General features: G+C 35.7%; 2 protein-coding genes across 2 annotated transcripts; one reads left to right on the plus strand and one right to left on the minus strand.

Moving 5' to 3' along the window:
- Positions 1 to 2,764: 2,764 nt before the first annotated feature.
- LOC113351423 lies at positions 2,765 to 4,217 on the minus strand. Its single transcript, XM_026595411.1, has 2 exons — positions 3,442 to 4,217; positions 2,765 to 3,263 (listed from the first exon to the last, which is right to left on the minus strand). Exons 1-2 carry the CDS (start codon positions 4,215 to 4,217, stop codon positions 2,765 to 2,767), a joined length of 1,275 nt encoding a protein of 424 aa, XP_026451196.1.
- Positions 4,218 to 9,231: 5,014 nt separating this feature from the next.
- On the plus strand, positions 9,232 to 12,810 carry LOC113348099 (early nodulin-93-like). Its single transcript, XM_026591799.1, has 4 exons — positions 9,232 to 9,520; positions 9,715 to 9,776; positions 11,678 to 11,753; positions 12,518 to 12,810. Exons 1-4 carry the CDS (start codon positions 9,409 to 9,411, stop codon positions 12,610 to 12,612), a joined length of 345 nt encoding a protein of 114 aa, XP_026447584.1. The 5' UTR covers positions 9,232 to 9,408; the 3' UTR covers positions 12,613 to 12,810.
- The last annotated feature ends 3,239 nt before the right edge of the window (positions 12,811 to 16,049 follow it).

Here is a 16,049-nt window from a genome sequence, read left to right on the forward strand (position 1 = left end):
AGAGTCACCTTGTCGCACTTCCCTTGAACTACCAAAACTTCCAAAAGAGGATCCATTAAATAGAACAAAAAATCGTGCAGAAGATCTACAGAACCTTGGCTATTTGACCCACTTTGAAAACCTATTTATGCCATGACAAACTCTCGGTATCTCCAATTTATTATATCAAAATCCTTCTCAAGATCAATTTTGCAGATAATCTCCGGGGTACCAGACTGTAATCTTGATCTACAAGCTCGTTTGCTATAAAAATACCGTCAACTATCTTCTTTTCATATGTGTAAGTAAATTGCACGGAAAAAATTATCTTTTCCATAACAATTTAATTCTTGATGCTAGGATATTCAAAATGATCATGTAGAGTAAATTGATAGAGCGACAATATTCAATTGTTTCAATGTAATCCTTCTCTTGAATCATAGTAATAAAAATAGAATTACGTCTCTTATCAATTTTCTCTGTTCTAGGCTTGTACATATCTTTTTCTCTTAATATAATCATCATTTTTTCAAAAGATAATTAATCATATTAAAGTTTCTCTTATCAATCATGTTAGAGTTGGTTGTGATATTGTTAGATTAAAAATTGCTCGAAGAATACATGAAAATAAAATATTTCGGTTTAGTAAGTTGGATATACAGTAAAATCTCCATATAAGAATACTCTATAAAGGAATAAATTCCGTATACGAATAAAAAATAATGGTTCCAACTTGCCTATATAAGAATAACCTCCATATGAGAATACAATGCAAAAACAGGTTACCAAAAGCTAATTTCTCTCTCACCTCTACCAAATGACCCACAACAACCAAACCAGACCAACTACAACAATATTTGGAAACCCACATTCACTACAATAAACATGATGATCCCGGAAAAATCTAAATCACTATTTACATTCACTCTATGGCACATTTGGTTGGCTAGAAACATGTACAAAAACACTCATTAAACACCACAACATTTGATCCCTCTAGTACCCAATACCCCATTGATACTACAACCAACCAAAACCACATTTCACAATACCATTTTGGTTTATTGGCAAGCTCCACCACCGGAATGGATCAAAATTGATATTGATGCAGCAATCAAAGGACATCCAGGCCCCGCAGAAGTAAGAATAATTTGCAGGAACACGAAAGGACAAGTTATACAAGCAATTGTAGCCCTACTAGGAATCACAACAACAATCAATGCAGAAACCTGAGGACTCCTACTCGCAACAATACTGGTACTCAACCACAATGGAAAAAAGTTTGGTCGGAAGTCGACTCTAAAGCACTTACTCAACTACTGCAACAACCAGGAAACAACACCCTGGTACTTGAAACAAATGCTAAAGGAGATCCACTTCCCACTACAAAAAAGTAACACATGCGTACAAATAAGCAAATCAAGCCGCGGATGAACTATCTAAAGAAACTGATAAGTAGTACAACAACGGCTACAACCCACATCTGGGATGATACATGCCCAAATTTCTTTACAAAAATTGTATCCAATGACCAAAATGCGGTTCCCACAACAAGAAATATATGATGTAATCCTTAAGTTTTATATAATCCACCTTTCGGGTTGTAGCACAATTCTTCTCTCCTCTCTCTCTTCTAAGCAAAAAAAAACTCTACAACTTCTTTCTTCTTCTTGCTTAAATCTAGTCTTTTTGGGCTAGATCTGAGCAAGGATTTTTGTAGTTATCATGGATAAAAGTAATCTAACTTATAGTAGGTTTTTTTTTGTTGTTTTTTGTATCTATGGACACATTTCTCCGCTAATTGGGCGATATTTTCTTCGTCTTTTAGGACGATTTTGTCTTCGCTCTAATAGCGATTCTATCAAATCTCCATGGTGTTTCTTGGCTTTCTATTCTCGACTCATCAAGAACATCAATGAATCTGCTCAGATTCGCTTTGGATTCATCTTCAGCAAGAGAGATTTAGGGCATCCGGATTCGTTTGAATCTACAAGATTTTGGGCCAAATACTCCATTGTATTTGGAGCATCTCTTATTGAAGAAGATAATTATCTTAAATGGTAGGAGTTGATTCCGGTTCACACCATCATTCATCAATACTACTGGTACAAAAATTGGATATTTTTGCGGTTCATTCCTCTTTGTCTTTGCGATATATTTGCAATTTATGTCGACATTTGTATTTGGGTTTTGATTATTTTGTATTTTGGTGTTTTTGATAATCTTTTAATCACTACTTTTTTTTAATGTGATTTCCATCAAAAAAAATCAAAAAAATCAAAAAATAAAAAAAATCCACCTTTCATGATCCCAACAGTTTTCTTATATAGAAGAGGTTCTACTAACTCAACAACTTTTAGGATAAGTTTTATGGGGTGCTAATCTAGCATCTAGATTGGAAATCCACGTCAGCTAGGACAACCACCTAAGTCTTATGGGAGTGCTAATCTAGCAACTAGATTAGCATTCCACGTCAGCTAGGACCACCGCCCAGCGATGAACCGTTCAGCGCCCAACGATGAACCCGTTCAGTGCCCAACGATGAACGGTTCAATGCTTTAAATTTCAGCCGTCAGATCAAAAATAAATCTCCCAGACTGAACCATTCCGCGAAAAGGTGGTTTTTCAAGCGCTGAATCATTCAGCGTAACTATCTAGCTGCTACTCACATGCTAGCAACTGGTAGGAGAGAGAACTAGTGTTAACTTTTAGGCCACACTTTTTTTTTTGAGTTGCAACACTTATCTGCTAATCTTTTTTTTGATAGAAATAAAATTTATTGCTCTTAGTTGAGAATGTTTTCTTGATCTTTTGCTAGAAGATCACAAATGGCTGTAGAAAACTCACCATCTACTTCTATTCCATTAGTTGTTTCTCTGACAGTTCTAGAGATGTAATCAGCTATTTGGTTATTATCTCGTTTAGTAAAAGAAAAGGAACAATGAGTAAAATTTAAAGATAATTGTTTAATCTCTTTAATTAAATTTCGATTCTCCCACGGAATGAGTAAAGAGACTCCATTTATTGTCTGGATAACAAGCTCTGCATCAGCCTCCACCTGAATACTTGTGTACTGCATTCTCTTTGCCCAACTCAGCGCCTCTCTGATTGCCATGCATTCTCCCATTTCTGCGTTTAGAATTCCATCTGCGTATTTCCCCCTGATGCCTTTGCAGTGTCTTGTATGGTCACGTAAAACGACAGCAGTTCCAAGTTCATTAGTATTGTGATCGAATGAAGCATCAATATTAAACTTTAAAACTCCTTTTACAGGAGGTAACCATCTAGGAAAGCAGTTAACTTGTAATGAAGTGGAAGTATTTTCTAAAGAACGTAAATGAGAATATAAGTGATGGTTTATTTTAAGGGCAGAAGAAAAATGGTTAAGACATACTCCCTGAAAGATTTTATCACAACGATCTTTCCATAACCCATATTCCTATCATAAGAGTGTAGAGATACTTTTCATCTATTCCATAACTTCCTGAGGAAAACCAATACACCCAGTTTGAGACTCTATCAAATCTACTCGTGACTGCGTCAATATCAATGTTCACTTCTCTCCATACTTTTCTTGCATGAGGGCATTCCAACAGTAAGTGTTCTAGTGTTTCTTCCCCCATGCCACAGACTCCACATCTGGTATCAATCTCAGCATCATAAATAACAAGTTTGCTTCTGGTGGAGTTCAGATTTCTTAAACATTTCCAGGAAAACAATTTTATTCTGTGAGCAATATTACAACCCCATAATTTCTTCCAAGTCGAAGCACTGACTATATTTCCATTAACTTCAACCTGGTACCGACTTTTTGTTAACATATTGTATGTGCTTTTTACTAAGAAAACCCCATTCTTTGCTGGTATCCAGATCAGTTCATCCTCCTTATTCAGGTTGATGTAAAGCTTTTGAATCATGTTAGACGTTTCATTGTCAAACAGTTGATTCAAATGGGTTACATTCCATGTATTCGAGTTAGTAATGAACAATTCATATACAAATTCATAAAATCTGTATAAATCAGAGGCTGAAGAGGGAGGTTCATTCATACCTGGTATCCATCTGTCAAGCCAAATTCTGGTTTTGACACCATTATTAATTTTCATAAAATAGTTATCTCGAATGATATGCATACCTTTAGTGATGCCATTCCAAGTGTATGAACCATTTTTAGCTTCAATATGCTGGTGAAGTACATCTCCATTTTTGAAGTATTTCCCCTTAATAACCTGAACCATTAAATTATCATCTTTAGTGCATATTCTTCAGGCTAACTTGGTGAGAAGAGCAAGATTCAGTTTTTCCAGATCTCTTATGGCAACCCCTCCTTGTTCTTTAGATTTGCATGTTTTGTTCCAACCAATTGGGTTCATTCCTCTGCTAGAGTTGTATCCCCAAAAAAACTTCCTGTCAATAGTGGTAAGCTTATTGAGAAGATTATTTGGCAACTTGAAAGTTCCCATCTGGTACACTGGCACAGAATTTAGGACATGTTTCACCATGATTAATCTTCCATCTTGTGTTAAAGAAGAAGAATTCCAAGTAGAATACCTTTGTTCAAAGTTGTCTTGTATAGCCTTAAAAGATTCCTGTTTAGAATGACCCAAAATAAGTGGAGAGCCAAGATACTTTTCTTTTAAGTTCATCCTCTTAACTCCAAGAATCTGAGTTAAAGTATCAGCAACACTAGGATTGGTGTATTTGCTGAAATGCACTGCAGATTTGTCAAAATTGATAACTTGACCAGACTGAGAGCTGAAATTATGAAGTAACTCTAGTAATTTGTTCACAGAAGTAAGGTTTGCTTGAGTAAAGATCAAGAAGTCATATGCAAAAAGCAAATGATTAATGGCAGGTGAATTGTTATCCACTTTAATACCTTTAATGTTGTTCTCTTGTTGTGCTGCAATGAGATGTCTTGATAAGAATTCCATAGAAAGAATGAAAAGGTAAGGTGATAAAGGATCACCCTTCCTAATGCCTCTGTTTGGATTGAAAGCTTCACAAGGAGTCCCATTCAACATAACTGATAATGAAGTAGTGCTTATGCACTAAAAAACCAATTCACAAAAATCATCACAGAAACCAAAATATTGAAGAACTTTGACCAAGAAATTCCATTCTAATCTGCCAATGCCTTTGACATATCCAGTTTTAAGTCCATCCAACCTGTTTGTCCTCTCTTCTTCTTCATTGAATGAATTATTTCTTGTGCAATAACTGTATTATCACTGATTAATCTCCCAGAGACATAAGCAGCTTGAAAAGGAGAAACAATCTTTTCCATTAAAGGTTTATTCTGTTGACCAGAATCTTGGAGATGATTTTGTATGAAGTATTACATAAGCCAATAGGTCTATAGTCAGCAGCACAAACAACTTTCTTCTTTTTAGGAATAAGAGAGATGTAAGTCTGGTTGATTTGCTTGAGAAGATGTTTGGTGTGGAAGAATCTGATGACCATTGAGCATACATCTTCACCTACAATTTCCCACTGACTCTTGTAAAAACTGCTTGAAAACCCTCAGGTCCAGGAGCACTCCAATTCTCCATGCTTTTGAGGGTTGAGTGAATTTCATCATGTAAAGGAATCCTCACAAGGCTTGTATTTTCTGCATCAGTAATGATGGTGGGAATAACAATGTAAAGACTTTCATTCAGATGTGGAACTACAGAAGTACTGATGTTCTTGAAATGAGAAGTAAGATGTTGAGCGATTCCTTCTCTAGATTGCAACCAATTATTGTCATGATCTTTGATTGAATCAATGTTGTTCCTGATTTTCCTTCTGTTAATCTTGGTATGAAAATACTTGCTGTTATTATCCATATCCTTGATGAAATAATCCCTTGACTTTTGTTGATAAAATTCAGACTTGTACCTGTTCCATTTGTTGAGTTCTTCATTTATTTTGATGATCTGAGATTGAGTACTAGTATCTTGAACTTGGTTTTGCAAAGAATCCAACTCACTTTTCAGCTTGTCAACTTTTTGATTGATATCACCAAAATGTTCTCTATTCCAGATGGAGAGATCCCTTCTAGTGAACTTAAGTTTATTAACCAGCTGAAAACCAGGAGATCCATTGACATTGTTCTTCCAAGCATTAGCAATAACAGTTGAGCAGGTATTATCATTTAACCAGGTAAGGAAGACTTTAAAAGGCTTTCAAAGAATAGGAGTAGAATTATCAGTAACTAGCATTACAGGACTTTGATCACTACCTACTTGAGTTAAGTGAATCAGTCTAGAATTAGGAAAGTTTACATTCCAGTCACCATTTCCTAATGCCATGTCTAGTCTAGATCTTCTATCACCAGTTCCATTGTTGTTGCTGGTCCAAGTGTAATTCTTTCCTATATACCCTATATCCTCTAGACCACTGTTATAAACAATTGTGTTAACCCAACCATCAATAGAAGAACTAGTTGGAGAATCAGTGTTCACTAAGTGGAAATTTGGATCACCTAGCACTATCCAAGGACTAGAGTTATTTCTACTTATTTGATGTAAATACTCCCATTATTGTTTTTTTTCCCTGTAATTGTTATAGACATACATGCAAGTAAGAAGAAATTCAGGCTTACTAGGATCAACTTGAATAAGCATATTAAACATGTTATGACTGCTATCAACAACATCAAATTGAAACCCATTTTTCCAGAGTATGACAAGTCTACCAGAAAGTCCTTCAGGTTCAATGAACTCATAGTTAGGGTACATGAACTTTTTGAGGAGTGGTTTGCATTTTGCTTGAGTGATTTTAGTTTCACTAAGGAAGATAATGTCAGGGTTCTGAGTTTTAATCAGGTCACTAAGGTGATTTCTTGTATTGACTTGTTTTAAACCTTGGACATTCCAAGAGTGATTTTCATGCTTGAAACTGAGAGTAACAGAACTAATATGTTCTTGATATGTATGAGATGGTTGAACTGTTCAATGCGACTCAGGGAAGTAGTATAACTAAGAATCTTAACAAAATGCCAATGATTGAAAAGGATGCGGAAAGTCAAGAAAAGTGCACAATGAAGAATAACTACATATGATTGCAGAATAAAATTGTATAAGGGAAAAGTAAGAAAATGTGGATGCAGATACGAATAAATATGAGACAGAGTAGAACTAATAAATGCAGTAATGAAACTAGCCTTACTTGAACTAGAAAAATTTAATTGAGAAATAACAGAAAGATGAATAAAAGAATAGAGTGGGATTATACACAATATAAGTTTCATCAAGAGAGAAAGTACCTGATCCCTCTCGGGTGTCTGTTCTATCGGATTATCTCCAGTTGTGATCAATTGAGTATTAGTGGAGGCAGAGATTGAATTCAACATAGTGCTTTGGAAGAGGCCTCAGTGGAAGTGGAATTGGTATCTGCAGTCCTAGACCTTTTACCTAATCTACTATCTTCTTCCGTTGATATTCCTTCTTCTTTGAGAAGAGAAGAAAGGTTTAAAACTTCACCATCTTTTGGCGGGATGAAAGTAGTAGACTTAGCAAACTTTTTCTGAATCTTCTTGACAGCTGGAACCTTTGTAGTGAGATTATCGGTGGTGTTTGAGACGGCATTGATAGTTTTGCGGATGTTGCAAGTCTTACCACCCACAAAGTAAGGTTTTTCATGAGCTTTCTTCAAGAAAATAGCTGCATCCTTACACGCATCATTAGAGTGGTTAACAATGTAACACTCAGTACATATGCTCTTTGGTTGACGTTCATAAAAGAATTGCTGCCATTTTGCTACCCCTGCATTGGTTGAGTACTTGACACCCCTCCTCATTGGCGTATAGAGATCAACATTGACACAGACTTTTACAGGGTAATTACCAATGGGGATTGCATCCTTAGGTTCAATAGAAATGACTTCTCTTATAACTTGGCATATTTTAGTAACAGAAGTAATATTCGTATGCTCTGGCAGAAGATATTTGAGATGAATCCAAAACAATTGAGAACTCCAATGCTTCTCAGTGTAAATCATTTCTGGGATATAGTCATGAACAATTAAGAGATGCTTGTTGATGCCCCATGGTCTTTCTTCAATCACCTTGTTCAGTAGATCCCATTGGTCAAATTTGAAAATAAAGGTATTTGGTTCCAATTCAATAATCCTCAAGTTTTCCAAAGTTAAGAAAGGCCAGGTAAAAACTATGCCCTTTTCCACTGAATCCTAACTCATCCGTCCTTCTATAATGACTTTACCAATTGCACTGGCTTCCCATTTTTCTTCAGCATCATCTTCTTTGTTATTATTCTTAATGACTTCGATTCAGTTATATCACCCAAGTCTAAATTAGCTTTCTTAAACTTGTTTACAAGATCTGAAACTTGGCTAGTAGAACCTTTCTCCATCACCAACAACCTCTGATTAATACTAGCTAAACTTGTTAGGGTTTGGGGTAATCCTAGATGTTTAGGTAGACTGATGTAAGAAGAATGAGAATATGGGTATAGAGGATGAGCGAGATTTGGGGTAGAGAATAAAGTCATATAATCTATATTCCTATTAGAAAGGAAACAGAATAATTTGGTATCTTCAGTATATAGGGGAAGAGTATAACTGACTTTGAGGAGAACTAGGAGCAGAATAAGGAAACCAAATAACTGCGTTCGACTATTTACCAAATTTTTGAAATTTTTCGAATTCCTTGATTGGCGGCATGACATGTTACTGAGTTTGAATGAGTTGACAACGATTTGCATCTTCTTCCACAAAGCACTATGAGCAAAAGCTTTGAATTCAATCTTTTCCAAACCTCTAAGCAAAAGCTTGTAAATATACTCAGCAAAAGCTATGATAACAACAACAAAAGTGGCAAAAGCCATTAGAGAATAATCACTTAAACAGATACAATAAGAGGAATCATGAAGAAGATTATGTTTCCATCAGAAAATAAAGAAAACAAGAAATGCAAAGAATATATAATGATTGATGAAATAAAATTAGCACAATACTAAGATTATAACATGAAGAATGAAAATGAATAAGAAAATCAAAACATAAAGATGAAAAAACAATGAAAATTAAACTGAGTTGATAACCGAGTTAAAATCGATTTAATCGCCCGATCCGCCTCTCTACCGATCTATTGCTTAAGAGGAAGAGTTTTCCGGGCCGACTTATCTGCTAATCTAGCACCCTCAATGTAATCCATAAGACTTGGCCTTCAGAGGCCTATCTTTATAAAACCTTGACAGCTAGCATAGGCATGCACCCAGCGAACCGGTGCATTTACCACATAGCGAAACTATTGTTTCCGGTAATAAAAAAAGAAAACAAAGAAAAATTAAAACGCAACACGAGTCTGTCTCTGAAGTATAATGTTACCCCAGAAGAAAATCTGAAAATGGGAATTACATCAGTCTGAACTTTGATTTTCATTCATTACCTTTTTTCGAATTCGCTGGAGAAAAAGAAAACCTGAAAATGGGAATTACATCAGTTATTAAAGATTCTTTGTTGAACAAAAAGCAATCAATTCTGATTCCAACTTCTTACGAAGAACAGAGAATTCTAAATTCTAAAAGGTGTACTCAAGGTATTCCCCCCCTTTTTTTACCGATCCATATAATTTCTTAAAATTGAAAAACCAATTGATTTTTAGATCTCAATTTTGATTGTTTGTATTGAAATAGGTAGAGGGTTTATCTTTGATCAGAAAAGGTAAACCCTTTTTTTGATTTTGCTTATCATTTTTGATTGATTAGAATTGTGTTTCTACTGATTGTGCAGAAGGGGTTAGGGCTGGAACTAAGGCTGCTGTTATCGCAGGTATTGCTACTGCTGTGCCTACGGTATGTAATCTTAACCTTCACCACTATCAAGTTCTTAACCTGCACTGCTTTAGTTAACCTCTGCATAAGTCCTTCTTTAGGAAGTGGTTGCTCTTAAATTATTTCAAGTACAAACATTCGACCATTGCGGATTAGGAATTTGAGATGACCCATTATCTTGCATGCTCTATTTTAGCGTTTGTCTTTCTCTATCTGCCGTAACTGAGCTTGATTGTGCGCTCCGGGGAACACTTATTTACTTCCTGTTCAATGGTGGACTCCTCTTGCATCCTAGAAAATTCAGCATTGTGATGTCTCCACACCTCATGATCAGTCTGCATTTCTTTTTCTTGATGATATTTGCACTTTCCCTTGCCACATCTTGCTGTTGTAGGTTAAATTACACTTGACCCTTTTTCCTTCGCCACTCAATGTCACTTTAAACTTTCCTTGCTGAAAAGTCAGCTTTCTCAGCTTCCGTAAGAGTCTCTTCCTGCATCCTAGTCACTTTGAAACCTCTTGAAAATATCAATTACTATTGATCCGTCTAAAAACTCAGGGCTCACTTTCAAACAATTCAGGATCGAAACCGCCTTTTGGTTCATCATACACAGGCATTGGTGGTACTTCCTCTGGGGCATTTGTTTCATTGTCTGAGAAGAAGAAGACTAGAAGAGAATGGAGAGAAGCAAAAAGATCCATCAGCATGAACAGTATTAGTGAATGTTGAGAGGGAAGCAGTTAGCACAAGTGGTGAGTTTTGAAGCAGACGTGGATTTGGCTTTTTAAATTGTTGCTAGGGGCTATATAATGTTTGAAAGAAAGGACATTGTTGTTGCTGAAGGCAATTAAGGGTTTATCAAATGAGAGAAGAAGTATTAGATACTGGGAGCTATAAACCCTTGACACAGGATTTTAAATAGGTCCGAGAATGGATTATTATTCAACTAGTTTGGCACCAATAAAATAGATTGCATGCATCTTTGTGTCATTTGCTCGGTTAGCTTAGGTAGAACGCTTTAATTTGAGCCGTTTGCAAGGAGAAGTGCACCCACGGTATCTAGAGTAAACCAAACCTCCATAATTTCTTGGGAATGCCTGAATGAGCTGGCTTGTTCTTTTGACTAAAGCAGTATCACTTGTTGTTTTGTTAAGAAGCACTATGGCTATAACTTCAAACTGGTTTGTGAAACAATTTGTTTACAATGAAAATAAGACGAGGCTCTAAGCCTTTAATGGCAGGTGAATAACAATCAAGTAGATGTTCTAGAACTTGTTAGAGAGAGAAGTGACGCATATGTGAAATTGGGGTTTATGTCCGCAAGCTCCCCAACTTTTTAGTACATCTTTCATGGTCAGGCACTTGAAACATTAGTATAATACTGTTGGTCTAGTGAACTGGATTCATCTTAGATAATCTGTTGGTTGCTCAAAACCTATCATATTTAGGATCTTACCAGAGAGAAGGGAGGAGAATATACAAGAAACTACGGATGCAACACTGTTAATTTGGTTGTAATCTCGTAAACACCTGATACCTTCAAATAAGCAAAAGGACAAATCCTATAAATTGACTTAATGACTCTCCTAACTAATCCCTAAACTTAATCTGAAGTTGAACTTCTGACTTCATATATGTTATTGTTATCTATTGATCTGTTTCTGCGACAGAATGGATTTCCTGATTAAAATTTGGAGCAACCTTCACTTATCGAACTTACAATGCTTATACATTTCTGTTGTTTAGTGTAAAATTGTAAACTAGCAGGATCTCCTGATTAAAGTTGTTTACTTGTTCATTTTTGGATTAGATTAGACAACTCTATCCTTTTCGTTTCTTTGTTCGTGTAATGAATTACTTCCGTACTTGCGTGTTTTCTATCTTCTTGACTCTTATATGGCTCATTTTTTCTAATTTTCAGTTGATTGCTGTTCGAAAGGTTCCTTGGGCGAAAGCTAGCCTTAATTATACCGCTCAGGCACTTATTATATCTGGAGGTAGTAATCAAATTCTCTATTAGGAGTATCAAAGAGTATATAGTATCTTGTCCACGTTGAATTTAATGTATCATATCCGGATTTTGGATCAGCATTTCAAACGGATATATGCCCCTGTGGCTACTTGACATGTTCATCTATACGTAATGCTACTAATTTAGGTCATGGTTGATTTTTCAACTTGGTTCGGCTTGAGCTATGCCTAATGCCAAATAGAAGATGGGGGAGTTAACTTGTCTTTGTTCAGTTTCTTTAGAAAATTTGTATTGACTCTGATGATTTCTCCCCGTCATTATTGGGCCTATTCGTCTTTGCATTTTTCTAAATTAGGGAAGTCAGTATGTAATGTGCGGGATGAATTCTATCATAGGTGTGGTTGCATAGTATTGTCCTTAAGCTATTGCGTGGAACTGGATTATGCTCATAAATATCACGTGCCTAGTTTCACCTGTAACTTTGTTTAAATTGAAATAATAGCAATTGTATGAAACTTGCTACTCCCAGTCAAAGATGAAATTGAAATAATTGTGTGTTAAGTTCGTCTTATTTGGTAATCTTGCGGTAAATTAGTTCCATGCTGCCTATATGATTCTTTAGGTTCCAACTCAACTTTTTTTGACGAAGCTTTTAAGATAAAACTTGTTTGAGATTTAGAAAATGAACCACAAAAATCCACCTGCTTTAGTTCCCACACTCGGTACATTTCAAGTTCTTTTCACACAGATGTATCTATCTCACATGTTCATTTCCTATTTCTGCATCAGCTTCCATTGCTGCATACTTTATTACTGCAGACAAAACTATCTTGGAGTGTGCAAGGAAAAATAGCCGAGAACAGTATGACAACCTGAAGAAATAGCTTAACGCCCAGTCGAGCTAACCCCGACTCTCCTCTATGCCTCTTATCTTTCTCCTCCTTTTGGTATAAGCAGTTTGGAATAGTTTCGGGCTTTTCATTTTGTTTTCTTTTAGCAGTTACAAGTTTTATCCATGTAATGTATAACAAATCAGTGAATCCTTTCAAGTTATAATAAATTGTGTGCTAAGATTAATCCCCTTGGATCGCCTCAATGACTTTGCGGAGTTCGGTTTTATGTTTCTGCTCCTTTATTTTTGTTTTTTACCCGGATTATTTTTTGTTTTTTCACTTTTAGAAGTTGAAAATATACTTCTGGCTGTGCACCCAAACATGCTAGCAGTACAGGGTGTCTACAATAATAAATGATAAATGACTTGTATTTTGGATAAATGAATTTTTATAAGACAGGTATCCTAAATTAAATGATACTAACATTGATGCGCAAGTATGCGTAAGCACTAGCAGTGCGGCACCGGAAGCGGGGATGGGTTGTGCAAATCTGCGAGCCGAGAACACAGGTTTTGTGAGATAAAAACAGGGAGTTGGGATTATCAGCCGAGGAAGGGATAAGAATGAATGCAACAGAACAGCACATATCAGCAGGATTTATGACTAGAATTAAAAAAAGAAAGAAAACGTTCAGGATTTTGCGGTGGGAATTCCACTGCCCATCGTTTCCTACAACCCTTGTCAGCAGAGCAGACTCAGCACCCCTTATCCTCTTCTCTCTCTCCCTTCTATTCAGCTGATGTTATTTAGAATGCCCACTGCGGTTAAGGGGGGAATTATTGAAGAATTTATTATGCTTTCAACCATTAATAATGAAATAAAATGCATTCTTATATGAGTTTCACAATATCTAAATTACGACATATCTTTTCTAAATTATCTGGATTCAAAATTGTTCCACATTATAATTTTATGGATATGGATGAAAACTGTGATAATATCCTTTTATTAATTTCACATTGATTATTCTGTCAATGCGCACTGAACTTCTTAATGGTATTATTATTGTGATCATGTTTAATTAGTAGTATAATTTATTTCAAAAATTGCTCAGAAACCAGTTATAAATTTAAGTCTGAGGTAGGCACGCATATGTCCACAAAGAACTTCATCTCATGTTTGTTCCCTCCTATTTTCAACGGTGACTCAGACATTGAACTACACATTTCTTTAAAAACATTTTCCTTAGAGTTGCCCCTTAGCTCCCAAACCTTTCCCCTAAGAGTGACTCCCGCACCGACTTGATAAACTAGATAAATACTGTTTATATGATCCAGTTGTACTCATCGCTCAGAGCATCCACAGTGGGCGAGTATAACCAAAAATTTGGGATGAGATCGTGACGCAGTGGGACGGAGTAAAGATCAAATCCCAGCCAAAGATCAAATTCCAGACCATATTTGGTCGCGACCAAATACCAAATCCTAATATAGTCGGGCGTAAATTTAAAGTACGCTTGTTGCTGGGCGTAAATTTAAAGTACGCTTGTTAACGGGCGGAGATTTAAATTACGCCGGATGAAAATTCAAATTAAAAAAATAAAATAGAAAATGAGGCGTAAACTTAAAGTGTGCCTGGTGATTGATTGGGCGGACATTTGAGATACGCCCGATGAAATTTTTTTGGGGCGGAGATTTAAATTACGCGCGACCAAATTTTAATCGGGACCGTTACGTGACAACACGGACTAAACCCAAAATTTGATCTTTTTTTTTTGATCTTTGATCTTTGGTTTTGATCGCACCACTGCAGTTGCTCTCATTATCTTGATAATTTTCAATTCAATGGTAAGAATAAAATAAGAAAAAGTTGAGACAAAGCTCATTTTGACGATTATAACATCAACCTAAGATGCATTCGTCTTATCTTTATTAATTGATAACTCGTAGTCGTTATGACTGACTGATAATGATGATGATGACAGCACAGGTGATGATGATAAGATTAGTTGAAGAAAGAAACCACGCGTATATAGAATAGATAGATGATGTTCTTCTGATTAAAGGATCAACTACGTTGGAACTTTGAATAGATAATCTCAAATATACGTGACTCGAGTACTTGACTTAAACATTCTAGTTATCTGATCAATTCCCACGTAGATATATTCCATTTCCATCTACAGTTTGATATATGTGGCGCAAGTGAACCGCATTAAAGTGCAGCTCCTTCGCATGGCTGAGATGAGATGTTATTCGGCCAAGCATAATACTATGCAAAAAGTCCCCGCAGACCGAACCACACGAAAAAAGAAACTGTTCCTCACAGTCCACCCCTACACGTCTCCTAAGGAATGGGGTCCATAGAAAAATAATGTGAGAGACGGATTTTACCTGATCTATTTTCTCGGTACGTAGAAAACTACTGAATATCATGGTTCAAAAGATTCCATGACAGTACACAAAATTTAATAGAACCACGAGCATGCCATGAAAATATTCCTGGCTGCTGGTGAGATCAACAAATTCTAATACACATTTTACATGATCGAGGAGTATTTGGTACTGGTAGCCCGAATGAAATCTGGTAACCCATACGTAAAAAAAAAAAAAAAAAAAGACACGAGATTAGAAGTATTGTATCTTTTGTAAAATTTGAAACTCTCACAACTCATGTTTTGATGTTAATTATTGGTTTATTTGGTTTTGATTCATCTTCATGCGATTACCTTTCGGAAAAATCTTTAGATTGTCCAAATTTTTCTTAGTATCCGACATTTACAATTAATTTAAAATTTTCCATTAAATTTTTCTCGATAGATGCAGAACCATAAAAAATACATAATGCATGAACAATGCCGCTAATACATTTTCTCAAAAAATTAGTCTCATCTCCGTGGAATATACTGTGTTAAAACAGTGTAAGAATAACTGAGCTGTTAAACCTAGTCATCTAGTGTTGTTAGTTGAGACTTCAGTTTCTCACTACCAACTATTGTTCCACCTCCTTAATGTTTCCTTTGACAAATTCTTATTTTCCTGTATCAATTACTTGTCTCTTAATTAATCTAATCAAGTAAAATTATGTGGTTAGCAGGGAAAACACCTCACCATCATAATAAAGAAACTGTCTCTGCTTATTCCATCGAAACCAAATCTGTAGAAGATCCAATTTTAGACATTTTTTCAAGTAACATGAAATGACCTATATTTGGTAGGGCAAAGGTGTTGGTGACTCAGATACGGATTGATCAAACCTGCTTTCATTTTCTCTGTAAACCTTATCCTTAATTCTATCTCCCTATTACTATGGAAAAGGTAAGGCCATGTAATCATTATTTAAATTCTCGAAAATAAAAAAAATAATACTAATTTCATTTTTCTTTTAATTATTTAATAGCATTGTCCCCCAATGGGCATATTCCAAATCGGAAATGTATATATATAGATACAAGATTAGCTCGAAGTGGACTCAGCAAACAAATATAT

The sequence above is a fragment of the Papaver somniferum genome, chromosome 2 (genome assembly GCF_003573695.1).
Source record: "Papaver somniferum cultivar HN1 chromosome 2, ASM357369v1, whole genome shotgun sequence".
In the NCBI taxonomy this organism is placed as follows: domain Eukaryota; kingdom Viridiplantae; phylum Streptophyta; class Magnoliopsida; order Ranunculales; family Papaveraceae; genus Papaver; species Papaver somniferum.